A 20472-nucleotide genomic window follows, 5' to 3' on the forward strand; every position below is an offset into this window, starting at 1 on the left:
TCAGTTAGACTTAAATTCATTGCACTTGTTCAAATTGTTGAGAGAGATTTTTCTGTAAACCCAAGCCCAAAATTTGTGCATACAAGCATGAAGTATCTGCATGAACTGATAAATAGGTGAGTGGAGTGGAGGGGAGTGGAGTTGGCTTGTGGGTTTGGCATTGATTGCTGACAAATGGCAAGCTTGGCAAATGGAAATAACTCATTAAGTGTTCCAATATCTTTGAAGATTCATAGTGGTGTCATCTCAATGAATTTTCAGTTGGGTACAAAAGTTTGGCCTAAACTTTTTAGAAGGTAAGCTTGCAGTTGTATTGGATCCTACTTTTTTCCGGTAAGAAACTCCAATTGGATTTCCATTCACCCAATGGCCAGAAAGCAACCTCTCCACTTTTGGGAAATTATTTATTGAGTCAAGGTTGGCATCCCCGAATATGAAAGGCAGGAGGTGTGTGGAAGGCGCGCTTAAGGACTTAATTATAAATAAATAAAAGAGAGCAATAAACATCCTTATACATGGGTTTGATCATCATTACGCTATTGAAATTGTTTGTAAATTGTGTACGATTGTTAGGTAAGTTTTTTTTTCTGGGAAAATTATCTTAATATCTGTTTATGGTGCATTACTGTTTTAGTGTCATATGTATGGGGTGAAACAGTGTGTATCTTTTACTATCTTCAGGGCCTACCTACCACAACGAAGCATCAAGTTAGCCGGAGGCAGAGGCAGTGTTCCCTTACTTATTATTTACCCACTACAACTGAAGCCCATAGCATGTGCAAGTTCAAATAATGGTTCTTCATCTCCATTTTCTTTTGGGTGGTCGTGTTGTTGACGATGAAGAGTGACACATAAAATTTAAAATAGTTTTTAGAAAACCATTCACTTTTGAATTTCCACAGTTTTCTTCTTTATTAATTCATACTTTTGAAACTCTGTTATACCGAATAACATTCATCATTTGTCCTTTGGCAGCAGATTCAACCTGTTGCGGACTCTCGTGTGTTGTAATGTCATGACACATGTAGTTGACTTTGGAGAATGGAGATAGTAAATCCCGGGCGTGATGGCTCTCGTTAAGTCGATGAATTTGACATGAAAGCTCTCCCTCTCACCCCTCTCCTCCACTTTCATTAACGTTAATGACTCTTCCATGCAGCGAATCGCCGCGTGAACAGCAAGCGCCGTTGCTGTAACTGTAAGGGTAGTCTTGTAAATAGCCAACGTCACACGCCCATCTTGTCAACATTCCCATTCCCTTTCAACGACAGCGCAACCAACCGAATTCAACAAGTTGATATGGTAATGAATCAGTGTGAGTGAGAGGGAGAAAATAAAACTTTAAAAAAAAAAAAGCAAAACTAAAATTAAATTTAAATTTTCAAGTGATGCGGAAACAAGGGTAATAAAATATATTTGTGAAGACGGCCACAGCTGACCGCCGAATCATAAAATCCTCCAAAATTCTACAGTGGGACCTATCACGCAGTGTCGTTGATTGTCCAACAGCCGTCGACTGTGGTGTGTTGGGCTGTGATCAAGTGTGGCTGTGTCGGCTTGCATGTAATTATTGATTGTTGATTTATAAGACAACCAATAAAACGAGAGCATGTGCCGTGCCCCCACTTTCGGTTAAAAACTTCACATTCTTAATTGTGCCTTGAAGGTTTTCTTTTTCTTTTTCTTTTTTAAATTTTACCAAATATATATACACACAATCTAGTTAGGGTAAAATGAGGATGCTTATAAATAAAAAAATATATATAAATTTTAATATACTTATAAACGAAAAAATATATAATTTTCAATGAATTAAAATCTGTGTCGTTTGTTTTTTAATAACAAGATATATATATATATATATATATTGATCTATGTATGTATGTATGTATACCCTCCTTACACTGATAGAGATTAGAATTGATGTAATTCAAGTTATAATCTATGTAGGGTTTCCAAAATTATTACTATAAAATAGGCATTGAAGAATTACAGATGTATGCGCGTGTGTATATATATATATATATATATGTGTGTGTGTGTGTGTGTGTGTGGACGATAACTAGCAACGATTGTATTGTAACCACTCTCATTATCTCATACAAATAATGAAGCTAACTAATTATTAGTTTTCTTTAAGTGACTTGTTTATTACAAATATAATATAAGATTTGGTGCATCGAAGACCTTAAGTTATATATATAGGATTTGAAATTGTTGCGCAAGCAAGCAGGTTTGTATACGGTGAACCGTGAATAATATTTTTTGTTGATTATTTTGTCTGTGTTACAACTTAAAAATTATACAACAGTTTTCTGAAAACCCTATTGTTCTTATCAATATGATGTTTCAATCAAGTCTAAGTTTTCATGATGAGATAACGAAATTTTGAACCATAATGAGATGAAATTCCACATGAACTATAATTAAGTATGAGCTACATATACTTAAATCAATGTACTTTTCAACTCAAATAATAGAGACTAGAGAGTCTCATAAAAAACGAATAAATAAATAAATAAATAACCCTAAAATAATAGAGCCATTGAGTACAATGGACCCTCATCTACAAGTACATTCTCTGTGGTCATCTTCTTATATATCCTCTCTCACTATCATTCAACGTAGACAATAATGCATGACAATTATTCGCCAAATTGTTCATTTTCTTCTTTCGAAAAACTTCGATCATATATCTAACTCATGTAAGTTTTTTGCACATGAAAAAAAATCACTTAATTCCAATTAGTACTGATCAATTATACGACAAATAATCATGAATATATATATGTTAAGAATGTTTTAAGTTCGTCAAAATCTAGCTATTGTAAGAGCATCACGTGGCCAGAGTTTTTGATATATTATTGTACACAATATGTCATACTATGTTTATATTTTTTTTGTATCAAAACAAAGAGAAACCGTAACAATTAATATAATAACTCCATCATCAGACGATAAATAATTATATATCAATTACTTTCCTTGTTAGCTTCAAAGCCTCCGACTTTTCTAGCAGGTTTGTCGGCCAACCATTAGACATATAAAATATATCTTACGATTTGCTCAATTATATAATTTCGAACACTTATTCCTTTCACACTTCCAATGCTACAAAAATCCTTTACCATGCAAATTAAATCAAATGTAGTAGTTCAACCTTGATCATCCTTTATTGCTGGTCACTAAATTAAAAGTCAAAAGAACAACAAATATATATCTTCTTTCTTTCACAAGATTATATAAACATGGTTAGTTAGTTAACTTTTTTAGTTCTCTGGAAGGATAATGACTGACAGACTTCTATGAATAAAGATTTAAATATTAGCAAATTTCATCATGTGTGATGTCTAAACGTACGCAATTTTAGGCTCATAAATTTCGTGGAGTTGATGCACTGAAATTCAAGAACCAATGAATTTGGTGGATGTGAAGGCAAGTAGCCCAAGTAGTGGATGTGGGCATTATCTTTCTTTAGATAAAGAAGAATATGTAAACATGTATGTAAATATCCTGATTTTTTTTGTGGGGTGGGGTGGGGTGGGTGGGGGAGAGTCCTGAACTAATCCAAGCCTGGAAATCTATGCTCTCTTATAATTTCATTAACAGATCAATAAAGTTGGATATAAATATTTGAATGGGATAAAAACTCTTTTAATCCATACAATTGGAGCAATTCATCCAATCAATCTTCATGTTTTTAAAAAAATACTTCAAAAAAAAAATTCAATTCGCTACTTCTATAGTTGTATATTTAACTTTTACAACTACTTTGAGCTGCCTAAATTAATCTTTTCTTAAAATTTAATTATACGTCTATATATATATATGAAAGGTATTTTTAATATCCTAGCTCTCTTAGGCTTGCGAACGGACAAAGAGGAGCTCGACTATATAACACTTTTTACAAGCTTGAAAAATATGAGACATCAAAAAGTTCTTCTATCTATATATAATTATAATTAAAGATGTTGTTGTATACAGAACTGCTTTGAGGTAGCTATCAATATCTAGAACAATTTTTTTTGTAGGTGCTTTTTTGACAAGTGCTTTTAAGCAAGGAGATTGAGACAATCACTTATTAAAATTGTGCTTTTGTATACCCATTCAAACGATTCAGCTGGGCGTGGAATACCTTTTGACAAGTTAATTAATATATATCTTCTGTCAGGTTGGATTAGTTAATGCTTTTAACTTGATTTCCTCCTCGAAAAGAAATATCTTACCAGAATTTCATGAGCCGGCAGCCACCTACTTGTTACAATTATTATTTAATTAAACCAACTAATTAGTTTTAATCTATGGGAGTAATCTTTGTACAACAATAATTAATCATTAATCACTTAATGGACCATAAATTATTGCCATATGATTTTCATTTTATTAATTTATTTTTATGGGGGGTGGGCGCCAGGCGAAATAATAAGGTTTGGCATAAAATTTAATTTCGGACCAATACATGGATTATACTTCGATTGAATCATATCCTACATGTATATTGTATACAAGCAATTGCAAAATCGTCAATCATAATAAGTACATAAAATGTCTCAGGATTTTACTTATTTTTAAATATCTTAAGAATTTATTGATTTAAGATAAAACGTCACGTCTATCTTTGATCGGTCAAGATAAAACTGAATCACAGATACATCAACTCATTCTTCATGCGGATGTAATCATTTTGTAAAATATAAACTTTTAAGTAGTAAAATGTATTTCTAGAGCAAAATAACGTTATATATATATATAAACTTTTATTATTCCATTCTAAAGCAATTTGTGTGTCGCTTTGTAACTTGGCAGGGCTGCATTGTATGCAAGCGATTTCCAAATATTAGCATTTCTTCAATTTGTTTTTAAGATAACGAGATGGAAATTTCAAAGCTAATGAAAAGATCGTTAGCAGAAGCGTGTGGGACAACAAACAAACAGCAAACACAAATTATGTTTTCAAGTTGTAAAATTGATACTACTAAATTTAATTGGCTTTTGGATGACCACTGCCTTTTGTATACATGAAGGTATCCGATTGGATTATATATATCACCAATCCTGATGAAACGTATCTTGAAAAAATTAATTATAATAATTTTTGTAAGCCAAGGGTTTCTAGGCAATTTGGGATACTTGTTTCTATTGACAGCTTTTTGAATGATCAGACAATTATTGTGAATTATTTGCAGTTATTGGCCAAAAAATAAAAATAAAAATCGCACGTGCTTTTTTGTTTTTAAATGGCTTTATGAAATAAAAGTACTTTTGGTAATATATATCCAATAGAACTAATTCGAAATAAAAAGATGATGCTATACAATACGTAATTGAATTTAATTAGTTGTAGTAGATAAGAGTAGAATTGAACCCCATTTTCTTGATGGCTTTCAATTTGGTACTTCAATCCTTATCACCTTTATCTAATAATTAAATTCCCTCCCATCTCTTAGTGAAATGGCCATAGATATATAGAACAAAAACAGACCAGAATTTTTATAGTGTTTATTTAATTCTTCCACTAATGTCGACTCTCTACAACAATATATATAGATAGCTACAAGGTGCCACTTAATTTTCTAATAGAAAGTTGCATTAAGTTACCAAGTTGAAGTAGGTTACAAATTATAGCTTTTAAGAAAAAAATGATCGAAAATGGGGTTCTCAATAATGACAAACCCCGATGCAAGCAATAACGATGGCCAACGTGTGCGTAGGGTATTTTGCCACGTATGGAGGACAAATTGAATCCACCTCCACTTTGATTAGTTATAATCTTTCTTTAGTGTTTTACAACTACCTTTAAATCCTTGTACATTGATATCTAATTGATTTTTTTAACCCAATTTGGTGAATTAATGAAGTTACTGTTGTTTTTACCAACCAGAAGTCCATGATCACTACCTGACAAATTGGGATAAACTTTAAATGTAAGACAGCAAATCTTAGTGAAGATTTATGTCATGTAAAAGTTCGAAAATAGAAATTTTCAGTAATTAAAAGAAAAAAAAACTATAATAAGGGAAATTACAATTCACGTAGTTTTGTATTCAACATAAAATCTACAATTGTTAACATGTTTCTAAAACACCCATTTCTATTAGGAGTTAATTTTTAATTAATCATTTACCCATATTTTATGGGCTAAATGATCTTTTAATTCCAATGATTTGAGTCAAATATCATGTTACTATCATTGCTGTTAAATCTAATTTTTCAAGAGTAAAAATGTAAATTAGTATTTCTATTTGATATAACTTGAAAATCAAACAAATCTGAAATGCAACATGTAAAAAGTAGAAGATAATTAGGTATATTCTAACGAAAATTAATGAATATACAATAAAGACCTCTCGGTAATATTTTTTAAAATATAAAGACTAACTAAGAAGTTAACTTAAATTATAAGAATTAGAACCCTCATTATAAGGCAGCTTTCAATCATCATAAAAGAAAATAAATCGATATCAAATATTAAATCTATGTATATAATTTATCATAACTGTTGAATTAGCACAAAAAGAGGACCTCTAATAATATTAAGAGCATCAAAACTTGAGTGACGTGACACTTTTTGATACACAAAGAACTTCATCAAGCTGTAAAGAAAACTTTTGCTTTACACAATTTCCACAAGAGGAGAGGTGTCAAAATTTTCAGGACTTAGAAAAAGAAAGTATCGCATTCATGATGGAGAAGAAAACAACGATAAAAAAAACAATAGGGAATTCAAAGATACTGTCTGCTTAGAAGAGCTAAGTGCCTTTGATTAATAACCTTTCTTTCCTCAGTTATTGGGGACCAAAGAAAAGAATTTGATACTGCTTTTCCACTTATCTACTACCAATCAATGGCAGCACATGATCATGCACATGCTTAGTGGCTGCAGCGCCGTATGTATGTGTTATATTTTTAAGCGTACAAATAAGTTAAAAGCATTTTGACTGGTCGTATTACAATTTTAATGAATAATGAATAGGAACATATTCTCTTCAAATAACGATGGATGAGGAGCCATACACGTGAGAATTTTGATTCTGAAGTTTGTTTTATACAAGAGATTAAACATAAAAATAATAGCTTGATACAGCTATCAGTTCTACTATATAAGCAATGGAACTTGATCGAAGATGACACAAAACTCACAAGTTAATAACCCCTTCCTTGTTTCTGGATTGTTTGGGCTTCTGCTTCCTGAAGTTGCAGAGAAGCATTGAGAAAAAAGAAAGGGTGTGGGCATGAAGGTAATTACAAGAGTCCTGAGATTGCATTTTTGCACTCTTTTTTGGAAGTATTTCATTTTAATTTACAAATCATGAACATTTTTTTTATCTTCACGCTTGGCATTCTATTAATTTTGCGTGGAAAATATATATGTAACTTGGGGTTTGTTTACATTTTAATACTAAGGAAACACTTGAAAATATTTTGTAGGGGAAAAAGCATATATATATATGTATGTATGTATGTATGTATGTATGTTTTAACATTTTTAAAACCAAAAAAAAAGAAAAAAAAAAACCCAACTAATTAGGAAAGCAGCTCTGCTCCTTTGATCACCAAACTCTACCCGACCAACATGGAATATTTTGAAAGCTACATCTATATGTACATATACATGATGGAAAAGTGATTTCAAGTTTCAAATTTGGTTGCCCGTCTTGTACAGCCAAAGTTAATAATTTTACTGCTATATGGTTATTGTATCTTATTAAAAATAAGGCAAGACATATATTGATATATAATGGGTAAAGTAACTTTATTTAGGAAAAAAAAGGGAGAAGAAAAGAAAAAAAAAAGGGGGGGGACTCAAAGACAGTGAAAAGTTGTTTGTAGATTCAGATTGCAGCTACTTGTTTCTGTTGATAATAGTGAAAAGGAAAGAAGTGAGAAAGTGATCACGTGGGGCAGAGCTAAATGGTGGGGGTGAGCCGAGTGATGAGAGAGTGTGAGAGAAGCAGCTCTGAAGATGAGATTTTGAGTCAAGCTGGTTGTTGACATAATACGCGTACACAATGTGTCTTTTTACACCACGTGCCCTTTGGATTTTTTTCACATTGGCACCTACCTATATATATATCCCCTCGACTGCCCCCCTTCTTTGTGTATCCAGAATTCAGTTTCTTTGCATCAAGAAAAGCACTTTGCTTCACTTGGGTTTTTGAGATTCTTGGAAAGTGTGTGAATGAATCTCAGTTGTGTGTTCTGTTTACAGCAGTGACTTTTACTGAGAGCTGAACTTACAATTATAACTCAAAGAAGCAACAACCCGCATCTCTTTGTGTCTTAAAAAAGCTTGTCTTTGTTTGAGCATACTTATATAATTTGGCAATACATATATATTTATAGCTGAACAAATTCTTAAAGGCGTATTTTTGTTGGTCTCTTTCATAACAAACAAAGATGGCTGGAGTTACTGCTGCCAAGAACCAACACCAAGTTTTTGATGTTTCACTTCCTGAAAGTGGCCCCAAGTGCTTTGATGATGATGGTCGCCTCAAGAGAACTGGTAAAATTTTATGCTATCTTAAAGTACTTTTTTTTTTTTCTTTCTCCCGAGAGCACTTTTGTTCAAGTTAAGTTTGTTACTGATGGTTCTCTTTTTATCTGCTACTATGCTGCAGGGACTTTGTGGACTGCAAGTGCGCACATAATAACAGCTGTTATAGGATCTGGGGTTCTGTCTTTGGCTTGGGCCACAGCTCAGCTTGGATGGATTGCAGGACCATCTGTTATGTTCTTGTTTTCTTTTGTCACTTACTACACTTCTACTCTTCTTGCTGCTTGTTACCGCTCTGGTGACCCTGTTACTGGCAAAAGAAACTACACTTACGTGGATGCTGTCAGATCCAACCTTGGTATAATTTCACTGCTGTAAAAAAATAAAAATAAATAATAACCGAATTTTCAACTGGGATTAACTCAGGTCACTCAATTGTTTCGTTTCCTTCTGATTTTCTCAGGTGGCTTTCAAGTAAAAATATGCGGGCTTGTTCAGTATCTGAACCTTTTCGGAGTTGCCATTGGTTACACTATAGCTTCATCCATAAGCATGATGTGAGTCCTCCCTCCTTCCCCACCCCCCCCCCCCCCCCCCCCCCACAATTTTATTCAATTTTGGTGATCTTTTCCTATTCTTGGTTATTTGAGATAATGAGTTTTGAGTTTTTTGGTCAATCAGGGCTATAGAAAGGTCAAATTGCTTTCACTCTAAAGGAGATAAGAATCCGTGCCATATGAATAGCAATCCATACATGATTGCTTTTGGCATTGTGGAAATTGTTCTCTCTCAAATACCTGACTTTGATCAGCTATGGTGGCTCTCAATTGTTGCCGCTGTCATGTCCTTTACTTACTCTACTATTGGTCTTGGCCTTGGTATTGCTAAAGTTGCAGGTAACTTTCACTAATGAGTTAATAATTAATTTGATTCAAATATGGTGTGAAGTGTGTTTCTAATAAGGCTAACGTGTCCTTTTTTTCTTGCTTAATTTTCAGAAACCGGCAAATTCAGGGGAAGCTTAACTGGTATTAGTATTGGCACTGTTAGTGAAACTCAAAAGATATGGAGAAGCTTCCAAGCACTTGGAGACATAGCATTTGCTTATTCTTACTCCATCATCCTCATTGAAATTCAGGTACATTTCTTAATTTTTCCAACAATTTAAATAACCGAAAGTGTTTCTTATATTGTTTGTTTGATAATTTATTTGCTGAAGTAACCCCGTCAATTAATAATTGTTATGTAACAGGACACGGTTAAATCTCCACCATCAGAATCAAAGACAATGAAGAAGGCTTCACTAATAAGTGTTGGAGTCACAACTCTTTTTTACATGCTCTGTGGCTGCTTTGGCTATGCGGCTTTTGGGGACTTGTCGCCCGGAAATTTGCTCACTGGTTTTGGCTTTTATAACCCATATTGGCTACTTGACATAGCCAATGCAGCCATTGTCATCCACCTTGTTGGTGCATACCAAGTTTTCTGCCAACCCCTCTTTGCATTCATTGAAAAACAAGCTCATCAACGATTCCCGGATAGCGAATTCATCACAAAGGATATTAAAGTCCCAATCCCTGGATTTAAGTGCTACAACCTCAACCTCTTCCGGTTGGTTTGGAGGACAATTTTTGTCATCTTAACAACTGTGATTTCAATGCTTCTCCCATTCTTTAACGACGTTGTTGGTCTCCTCGGAGCTCTAGGATTTTGGCCACTTACAGTATACTTCCCTGTTGAGATGTATATTGCGCAAAAGAAGATACCAAAGTGGAGCACAAAATGGCTTTGTCTCCAAATCCTAAGCGTAGCTTGCCTAATAATCACCATAGCTGCAGCGGCTGGCTCTATTGCAGGAGTTGTTACTGACCTTAAGTCTTATAAGCCCTTCAGCACCAGCTACTAATTCAGTCTGATTACAAATGGAAGTAGCCATTGATGATGTTCGACAAGGAAAAGGATCAATCATTAGACTTTTCAGTTCTTGTTTATGTTAATATGTCAAGTGCCTAAACTGGTCATGTTACTGCTGTTTTCATTAGCTCTCCGTTGTCTCTTTGCCCTTCTCATCACAAACAAAAGCAGGACCATGTATCTGTGCATAGGAGTCCTCAAGATTTGAACAATGTAACGTTGTCCATTTTCCAAATGCAAAATAGAAAAATTTAAACCAAGTTGCTGGCTTATATATCTTTTGTTTTTGCAATGTTATATTAACTAGTCATGATTACAACAAGCACTTAATAAAAGTATGGGCCACCGAGCAACAGGCAAATAATTGGGAGGATATTGTTCATCATGCTCCTAACTGTTATTAGAATCAACCGAAGGGCAAGTTGTTATTGTTACCTTCTTAAAAACCATTGAAAGTGCCGATATCTAAGCAATTATGAGGAATATCGATAATCCTATTTGCCTGTAAAGAGTGAAAAGCACGGGCAGTTATATGGGAATATAATAAATTCGAGAAAGAGAGATAGTGGGCAAACAGCTTTAGATTTTTTTTTTCTCAAATTGAAATTGTCAGAACAACCTAGATAATTTTAATCTGTAAGTTTTTGTATTTGAGCTCTATTTTTGCAATCCTGTTTCATAAAAGTGCTTCTCCACTTTCTTGAACATTAATAATCATAATTATAACATTGGCATTTGACAATTAGAATGATAAAGGTCCTTGGCTTGGGGTCTGTGGATCTTTCAGTCACCAAACACATCTTTTGTTCCCGTGAAAATAATAATTAATAATAATAATAGTATTTTGTTAATGATTATGATAAATATGTAAGCCAAGGGTGTATTTTATAGTAACATAATGGTTTTTCTTTTCTTAAAAAAAAAATTATCATATAACTTTATGATATTACAGTTAAAAGTTTGTCGAGACCTGTCTTGACATAGTTCATCTAAATTCAACCAAAAAATCTATCAAATCCTAACTCGAAATTCTACTCCAAAGAAGAATGAAGAGGGCACTCTCGGATGTAGTGAAATAGTATTCCTATAGTTACATGAGGAGATAAAGAACCTTTGATCTCAAGAGTGAAGTAGGAAATCAAAGGTTCTTTAACTGTCCAATAGATGTATACCACCTTAATTGAGATGATAGTGGTTGGGATCTTAATTGAAACTGTGGTCTCACATCACAACAATGAAATAATCAATAAGAAAAACATTAATGAGTAACATGTCATAAAATAAAGCACTTAAATATTGGAGGACAAATGGTATATACTTGAATTGTGGCTTCATTTTTTATTTTTGGGGGAAAAAAAAAAAGAACATGTGAAAATAACGAGAAAAAAGCGTGTTCCACTAATAAAATTTATGACTTTAATTCAAGAAGAGCTTCAAAATTGAGGTTATCAAGTAGCATACTTTCTTTAATGTATAAACCAAATTGTACTTTTTCACATTTTGATAATAAGGGATGATAATGTATATATTAATGGTGATGCCTAGAGAAACGGCAGTAGACAGTAGTGGAGCGGCCACCTTAGTCGCAGTTGCCGGAGATACGTGGACGGCCATGCGTCGCAACCATCATAAGCCACTTAGGACTTTTTCTTTTATGTTCATTTGAAAGGTCTAAACAAGACAACTGGTGGGTTGGTAATCAACTTTTTATTATATAAAAAAAATAAAACGATCACGTTGTTCTCTTCGATCATAATTACTCCGTAAGAAATGGAGAATTATATATAATATAATAGAAGAATCTCCAAGGGTTGAGGGGTTTTAATGATTCTTTCTTTCACTAAAGGCAAAATTCACTTTGCAGTAAATAACATAATGATGGTTCAGTAGAATCCAAATACGACTTAGAATCAGATGTATAAATTCATTGAATGAACGAAAGACTCTACCGGACATTTGATCTCCATTTAGTGATGCAATAGTGACTAGCAACATACACTGTAATTACCAAGTTATAAAGTGATATTAAAGGTTGTTTACAGATCCTCATCGAACTTACTTTTCGAAATTTCAAAAGAATTTACGGGAAACTTCTTCTTGTAGCTTTTCTCAATTCAACAAGGACAGGACATCATGTGTTGAGTGATATTGAAAATTTATGCCTCTGCCCTAAGAAAGTTCACAGGATATTCGATGGGCCAATAAATTTTTCAAATTTTTAACTTTCAAATTTCGCAAGTCAACTGTCAATGGGCCATAACCTATTCGCACGCCCATGCCCTCAATAACTCTCAACAACCTTGAGGGTATGGATTCAAGTCCCAGCTCGCACAGCGTTAGGACTTGACTTCTCTGTATAATTGGGGTTAGTTGTCTCCGTCTCCCTATATTATGATAGAATCGATCTCCTTTTAATATTAATAGTGAGTGTGACATTCGGGTTGTACTATAATATGATTACTCAAGAAAGTTCCGATTTTATTTCTAATTATAAATATCAATAGAACTCTGATTGTAATATATTAGTCTATCAAAAAAAAAATTAATTTCTGATTGTAAATATCGGTAAAACTCTGATTATAATATATCAATAAAAAAAAAAAATTCACAAGTCAACCGTCGGCTCGCAGACCCAAATGGCCAAATCACTCTAGTCTACAACGTGCTTATGAAATTCATTTTGTTGCACGCCCATCACCCAATTCGCAATTTAGTGCAGTGACTTACATTCTTGCCCGAGATAATTACATGAAGCATAAACATAAATATCCAAACCATCGCCCCTAAAAGTATGCATGCATACGGATGATCAAATTTGAGTGTTTAAACAAGATTCCATTTCAAAGTTTATTGTTTCCATGTCGACTATGATCAACGAATAAGACGTGTTGCCATACCCATAATTTACTTTTAAACCTCTTGAGGATGTTTGGAGCTAACGTGCTCCGGTTTTTGATGTTGCTGTCGTGCGACGAAGCAACTAATTGTCAAATAAAGTCCTTGATAGATAGTGCTATGGTAATCATTCGTTATTTTTATATTAATAATTTAAATATATTTAAAAAAAACTATTTTATCATATGCTCCGAAAATCAGTCAAGTTGGCTCATCCAGGAACCATGAATGAATTGCACACACAGCAACGAACGTGCATCTGATCTAATTATTCGAAAATGTAACCACTCACGGACTAAGGGTGCGTTTGGGATTGAGATTGGGCAGCTGTAACTTAAAAGCTACAGCACTAAAGTATTTGATAAACGCTAGCTGTTGTAGCTTTTAAGCTATATTGTTATGATTTTTCACTTGTATAATATAAAATTTATTATATCTTTAATAATTTTATCAAAATTATTATTTAAATTTTATATTTATTATATATTATTAATTTTTGTTTCATAATTACAGCTTTTTTTTCACAGCAGCTGTAACTTAAAAACTACAGCACTTCAATCCCAAACGCACCCTAAAACAGTTACAAAATAAATAAAAGAAATATTGAGTAAAATAAAAGAAGAAAAGAAAACAGAAATACTCACCATCCAGAATATTATGGCTACTCAAATTTTCCAGGGGACTTCTAGTGTGGATTGAGAGAATATAAAATATTCCTCTCTTCATCATTTACACCAACATACAAAAATAGAACTCTTTCTTCACCATGCATTTCGTGGAATCTGGATTGAAGTAAAAAGAGAAACAGATAAGAACTTCAAAAGCAAGTGCATATGCAGCTTTCATCCCAAATTTAGTATAACTTTCCGTGAATGATGTGACTTAAATTCATTTGTGGAATCTGGACTGAAGTACAAAAGAGAAACGAGCTTCAAAAGCAAGGGCATATGCAGCTTTCATCCCGAAGGTAGTATAACTTTCCATGAATGATGTGAGTAGATTTTCGGAAGTTTTGTCTAGTCGTAAGTTTTTAACAAGGTTCTTCCTTGCTGAACTTCTCCCAAGCTTCCTGTTTTGACACAAATCAAACGCAACATAAAATCAAACACCACTACACAAGAATTGGGGAGTTCAAACACCAGAATGAGTAGAGTTATGCATTAATCTTTGGGTTACATCATTCGAATTTCATGAAACCTTATGGATCATGAGTCTCTAATGTGTTTAAGTCTTCAAACTGAAAAGAACTAGAATAGTTCAAGCTCTAATTAAATTTTCCCTCTTCCAAAGTTTTTATTTTTTTTCAGCCTATATGGCATATTACTGAGAAAACTCCATGAATATATTTCCTACTAATTTAAACCAAACATTAGCAAAATCTTGGTTGTCAATGGTCTCTATTGTGAAATTTTATTATACATAGTTACAAAAGCATGTATGGTCATTCAATGAAGCTTATATCCAAATCCAATAATAAAATCCTATATCTAGGAAAAATTTAGATCTTAGCTACACAAATATGTACACACTACACAGAATATGGGTAACATACTTGGAGAATATTAAAAACCTTCTCTGCAGTATACTTTTGTTGAATGTTAGCTCCTTGGACCTTGTCTGGATGTAGAAGCAACCTTGCCTTTCTGAAAACCTTCTTAACTGAGGATGAAGTAATCAAATCTGTCAGGGGAACTGGCTCCCAGCCACATTCAGGCCAAAGCACCTGCTCACCATTCCGCAAATAGTGGGGATTAGTTGCAATAAAAGTAAAATGCTCATTCCATCAGGCAGTAACGAGAATACAAATCCTAAAACAACTGAAAGTAGTTTCAAAATGTGAAAATAACACTACGTTTTCCCCTCAATGTAGGTAATTTTGGTGTACTCTTACCACCATTTTGCAATCTTATATATAGTTAAGGAAGCATAGAATACATGAAAAACATCATAACTGTGTTTCCTAAAATTGGAATCATAACAAGTGTTATCTTATGCTTTTCTTTCCCTTCTTTTTTGGGGTGGGTGTGGGGGTAAAAGACGTAGAACAAACATGAGTTTTAGCAAGCCATCCATTTCTACAGTTAACAGACCATATAAACAGAATTAGACATAAAAATGAATGTTGCTGGTAGTCATACATTCAACTGCAAAGCGGATACTTGTAACGCTTATCACATTCACTTCTAGCCAAATATTTTCAGTTACGATGAATAAATATATTATATATGATACCTGAATCATAGTAAATGTATATGCATGAAAAGTGCACTTCACATTTCCAATCAGACAAAATATGAACTTCAGTCAACGAGGACTACTCCCTAGGGTCAGAAAATATTAGAAGGTGGCAGAAAGGAAAAAAGAAGCAAAGAGTCAGTCAACAAGAACACTCCCTAGGGTTAGAAAATAATAAGAGGTTGCAAAAACTCCCTTTGTGTAACTTTTCATATACTCCAACCTCAAATTTTTTTCTGGGTGGACTACAATCCAATAACAAAGATGAAAACCAGCAACTAATCCAGAAATTAAATGTATTGCTGATTTTCTTCCCCTTCAAAATCCAAGAAGTATAATGCTGAAAACTAATTAAAGAACTCACATATTGCAACGAGGATAGTAATGCACGCATATTGCCTTCTTTTCCTGCAACCCAACGCTTTATCTCGACATTCAAAGAATCAGCAATCCTCTGCAAATTATGATAAAAAAAGTAATTGGATCAGTCTAGTTTAAGCAGCAATGATGAAAAGAGAAGAGGCACAACTGTGGCCACTTTGTCCCCAATTTCCAACCAAGGGAAAATAGTGAAGAAATAAAATACGTGTAAATTTAATCCCAATTTATCTGATATTTAACTTGCAGAATCAGCATAAATAATCCTCATAAATGCATTAGAAACTCATATGGAATACAACAGCTACTTACACGCCTCTCTTCTTGTTCTTGCTGAGTTTGAAACTCCTGCTGGTTAAAATCAGCAACTGCTTTCACCTACAATACAACATCTAAACTTTAAAATTCCCATATGAAGATAGATAAAAATATTTAATTCAACAAAAGTTTAACCCCCAACTATCCACAAGGAATATAAGCCATGTACTGTAAATCTAAAACCAAAATGATGCAACTAAGGCCCAATGGCCAAGGGAATTGATCTAAGTTTTTTTCATGTATAGCTGATGCTTTGACAAGAAGATTAAGATAAAGAGGCCAAAAGCATTCAGATACAAAAGAAGAAAGGATTGCCTTTGGACTGCTGCTTGAATGGAATATTTCTATTCACTTTTTCCTCTTTCTATAATTTCCATGTTCCTATATCATTTCCTTGGAAAATTTCTTTCCACCTAATACCAATGAGCCTTCCTTTCAGAATTCATAATAGGTATAAAAAGGAAAATGCAATTTCATCTTAGAAAATCAAGAAAACACACACCATTCGGTCATGAGTCTTTTGCTGACGTTTCAATCTAGCTCGTCGTCTTTCTTCACTTTCCCCTTCATACTCCTCAAATTCTCCAACTGCTGAGGTTGCTGCTGGAAGCAAAAGCATCAGCTTGAGATTTTCCACAACAAATGATTATAGCGCTGTAAACGAAAGTGAATTTCTGAAACAAACTACCTCCCAAAACAGAAAAAAAGTCATCTTCTAAATTAGTGGTAGAGGAAGCCTTCTTTATGTGGGATGAGCCACCAGAAGTTTTTTCCTGCACCATATCAGGCCCTTTCCTGTTAATTTTTGCATCAAAGATAGGATCCTGGATAGCATACAAGAAGCAAATATTTTAATCTTCGGTGTTGCAAATGGTGTAATTTTATATCAATAACCCTTACTGAAGAGGTAGCCCTTGATTTTGGTACACTGCTTGACCGAGTACCCACGCTCGAATAGGACTCTAGATCATCTTCACTCTTTTTTGGGGTTCTTTTAGCTGCATCTTTGGCTTCTTTATACTTACTAGCTTTGGGACTATGCCACTCCCTCATTTCCTTAGGAGTACATACTGAGCTTCTATCAGGACTATCTCGCACCCTACACCTTGCAAAATCTTCAAGTTCATCTATTGAAGATACAACTGGATTTTGAACTGCAACATAAAGAATGTTAGTACTACAAAGGTTATCAGGGAATGGAGGAAAGAAAAGCTCTACCAGACCAAATCTTCACAGTAAAAGGAAGAAAAGTGACCTTCATCGACCTTCAAAACTTGAGATGGTTTAGGAGGGGGTTTCAATGTCCTAGAAGCTGTTGATGGACCATCCGGCTTTGTAGCCCCAGATTGAGTGAGCTTGCCAAGTTCATCCAGTGCGTCCGTGAATGAATCTGAGGAACCATATGCTGGGTTTGAAGCAGCTTCTAACACTATAAATGGGTCTTTTGCCGACAAGTACGTTGATTCAGTTGCCTTGGCATTTGTTCTGCACAAAAGGAATGAAACAGAAATAGATGTCAATTATCTCAACTTATCAAATTGAATTTTACATTATCCACACAAATTCTATCACACTAAATATGCATCTTCATAATAAAAGCAATGGAAGACTCTGCTAAGTTAACTCTCCGAAGGTCTTTGAAACATAATAAGATTGTGTGCACATGATGATTTGCACCTAAAAGCTTGGAAAAAACTATTGGCTAAAAAGCTTAAATTTCCGCCATACATTGTGAAAGTAAACATTGAGATCTCTGAGAAACAGAATCATCAAACTAGCACTTACAGCCATTTACTACCCAAAATTTGCTTCAAATATGATTTAATCCTATTCTGTAAAATAATAAAAAAAGTCATAATACACAATGTACCGCATTCTTTATCAAACAAATAAAACAGAGCTTCTCTAATCATTTTGGTTTGACTAATAAACAAGGAAAAAACTTGGGAATCATTCGATTGAATAAAGCATTGAAAATCATTTAATATACAAGACAAGTTAGAAAGTGAAGTAAATTTATTAAGCTAAAAAAATACCCATCGTTTGAAGAAGTGCTTGCACCAAAGCCAGGTATCAAATCATCAGAACCAGCTTCGTTTTGCTTCAGACGCTCCGAATTCGAATCAGCTCCAACACCAAAACCACCCAACAAATCATCAACTGAATCACCCTTCTCCGGTGGCGAAACAAACGACCCAGATAGGTCTTCGTTTATGTTCTTCTTCAACCCAAAAAGATCATCATCGTCGTCGTCGTCATATGTATAAGCATTAGAACCCGAAATCCCCGATCCCATGAACGCAGAACCGTAATCCAAAGACGAGCCATTACTGGAATTGATCGTGGAAGTTTGAAATTGACCAAAATGGTCATCGTATCGGCCTTGAGATTCCTTGTTACCGGTGTTCGATTGAAAGAGAATATCATCGGGAAAGCCCCCACTATAAGAATTTTGATTTTGACTATGCGATGAGGGTTTTGAGTTTGAGCCGGAATTCGAAGAGAAACTACGGGCTGTGCCATTGTAGGCGGGTCGTTTTGATGCGGCCATTGGAGCTGATTTCCCTTGCTGCTTCAAACCAAAACGCTCCGTTAAGGCACTGAACTCGTCCATGATCGCAATTTGATGAATCTATTATTAACTCCAAATTGATCTAAAAAGATAAAGTTCTATGAAATCGGTATGATTGTTATGAGAAAACGAGATTAAAGATATAGCGTCAAACAAGTTACTTTTCTCTATTTTTTCAGTTACGTAATTTAATTGAGTGGAAAAAAAAGGGGATATGAAACAGGGGAGCTAGTGAAATTTTTTCCTTTTTCTGTTTTTTTTTTTTTTTTTTGGGGGAAAATGGAGAGAGAGAGAGAGATTGGGTTTAGATGGTGGAGACAAATTGGCGGGAAGTGGGCGATGATGAAAAAATGAGTGGCATCAAAATTCTTCCGGGAGAATTTGAAAGGAGAGAATTTTTGTGAATCAAGAAAGCACTCTCTGCTGTCGCCCCTCTCCCAAGCTCGGCGGTGGGTGAAAAATGGTGCCGTCCGGCACAAGCTACACTTTTTATTAATTTTTTTTTATAGAAATAAAATAAAATAAAATATCACGCAAGCAAGAGGAAGATTCAATTAATTAGTGTGGGCCAGTATTCTACTTACCATACGGCTTTTGCTTTCCAAATGTCGAATAATTTCTTTCCACCGACAATTCATTTCCATCCTTACGTAAAGGATCCCCCTAAGTTACAATTTTCGTAACTTACAGCCTGTGATTTGACTAACTAACCAATAAAAATCTACCACATGGATAAAAAAGAAAGAAAGCATAACTGGCTGAAACGGTTGCAGACCGGGTTGACTGAAAAAGTCAAGCCAAATGATCGACTGTTGCAGCCGGTTGCAATCGATTAAACAACATTGTACACTATAAAAGCATGAAGAAACTCTATAAAAAATTTACACCAAAGAAAAGAAGAAAATATACTCTCACAAATTATTGACTTTAAAGATGAGGAGATGAGGAGATGAGGAGATGAGGAGATGACGTATCCACCACTTGACTTTCTTTTTTGAGGTTTTGATTTTCATATATATTTTTTATTTTAAATCTTGTTTTATGAAATTCTTCCTATAAAACGCTTTTTATGCTAATTTTATTGCACTTCTTTTTTTTACCAAAAAAAAAAAGAGAGAGAGAGAGAAGGCGTTCCCCTCTTATTCTTATATTCAATAAAATTTCTTTACAGTTTCTACCTACCGTCCGAACTTAATAAAAAACTATTGACTAGTAAAGGGAAAATTATAAAAAGCCTCCACTGTTTTCGCTTTCACTTCTTCATGCAACTGAGAGCCATTAATAACTAATTAAATCTTATAGAACTTGTTAAATTGCTATACTTGGCTGGCCGTTTTATTCATATTTGTTTATCAAAACGCTCGCGCCTCAACTCATTGTACTTTGTTTTCTGGACAGCCTGAAAATAAAGGCATTTATTAATTATTATACTAACTGTTATGACAGCCCACCCACTTGTGACCTGCTTCAATGACTTTTTGCAAAAAAGTTATTTTTATATAAAAAGAATAAATAAAATTGGGAACACGTTAACAGAAGTGGCATATTTTAAAATACTCGAAAATGCCACTAATAATACAATATTGGCCCTCACATAATAGAGGAGTGAAGAGATGGGAAATGATGTACATTAATAATAGTACTGATAATAGAGACAAATCTTAAC

General features: G+C 34.1%; 2 protein-coding genes across 5 annotated transcripts; one reads left to right on the top strand and one right to left on the bottom strand.

Annotated features, from left to right (window-relative positions):
- Window positions 1-8109: 8109 nt before the first annotated feature.
- On the top strand, window positions 8110-10680 carry LOC18041578 (amino acid permease 3). Its single transcript, XM_006434198.2, has 6 exons — window positions 8110-8503; window positions 8619-8852; window positions 8958-9051; window positions 9176-9390; window positions 9493-9632; window positions 9747-10680. The coding sequence occupies exons 1-6, from the start codon at window positions 8398-8400 to the stop codon at window positions 10398-10400; spliced, it is 1443 nt and encodes a 480-aa protein (XP_006434261.1). The 5' UTR covers window positions 8110-8397; the 3' UTR covers window positions 10401-10680.
- Window positions 10681-13929: 3249 nt separating this feature from the next.
- Window positions 13930-19323, bottom strand: LOC18041579 (auxilin-related protein 1). 4 transcript variants are annotated; one of them, XM_024184040.1, is made up of 9 exons: window positions 18271-19323; window positions 17490-17719; window positions 17135-17388; window positions 16923-17058; window positions 16737-16837; window positions 16229-16294; window positions 15903-15992; window positions 14874-15026; window positions 13930-14372 (listed from the first exon to the last, which is right to left on the bottom strand). In XM_024184040.1, exons 1-9 carry the CDS (start codon window positions 18846-18848, stop codon window positions 14334-14336), a joined length of 1647 nt encoding a protein of 548 aa, XP_024039808.1. In that variant the 5' UTR covers window positions 18849-19323; the 3' UTR covers window positions 13930-14333. The 4 variants fall into 4 exon arrangements, with proteins under 4 accessions (XP_024039808.1, XP_024039806.1, XP_006434262.1 ...); XM_024184038.1 differs by having other exon boundaries at window positions 14856-15026; window positions 18271-19322; XM_006434199.2 differs by having other exon boundaries at window positions 14856-15026; window positions 16923-17007; window positions 18271-19321.
- Between the last annotated feature and the right edge of the window lie 1149 nt (window positions 19324-20472).

This window comes from Citrus clementina, unplaced genomic scaffold, assembly GCF_000493195.1.
Source record: "Citrus clementina cultivar Clemenules unplaced genomic scaffold, Citrus_clementina_v1.0 scaffold_5, whole genome shotgun sequence".
Taxonomy (NCBI): domain Eukaryota; kingdom Viridiplantae; phylum Streptophyta; class Magnoliopsida; order Sapindales; family Rutaceae; genus Citrus; species Citrus x clementina.

Coding starts and splice junctions, on each gene's coding strand:
- LOC18041579 (XM_024184038.1), bottom strand. CDS start 18,848: ATGGACGAGTTCAGTGCCTTAACGGAGCGTTTTGGTTTGAAGCAGCAA. Junction 15,993..16,228: donor AAGAACAAGAAGAGAGGCGT/GTAAGTAGCTGT, acceptor CATAATTTGCAG/AGGATTGCTGATTCTTTGAA. Junction 14,373..14,855: donor AGGTTTTTAATATTCTCCAA/GTATGTTACCCA, acceptor GTGTCAAAACAG/GAAGCTTGGGAGAAGTTCAG.
- LOC18041578 (XM_006434198.2), top strand. CDS start 8,398: ATGGCTGGAGTTACTGCTGCCAAGAACCAACACCAAGTTTTTGATGTT. Junction 8,853..8,957: donor TGCTGTCAGATCCAACCTTG/GTATAATTTCAC, acceptor TGATTTTCTCAG/GTGGCTTTCAAGTAAAAATA. Junction 9,391..9,492: donor TGGTATTGCTAAAGTTGCAG/GTAACTTTCACT, acceptor CTTAATTTTCAG/AAACCGGCAAATTCAGGGGA.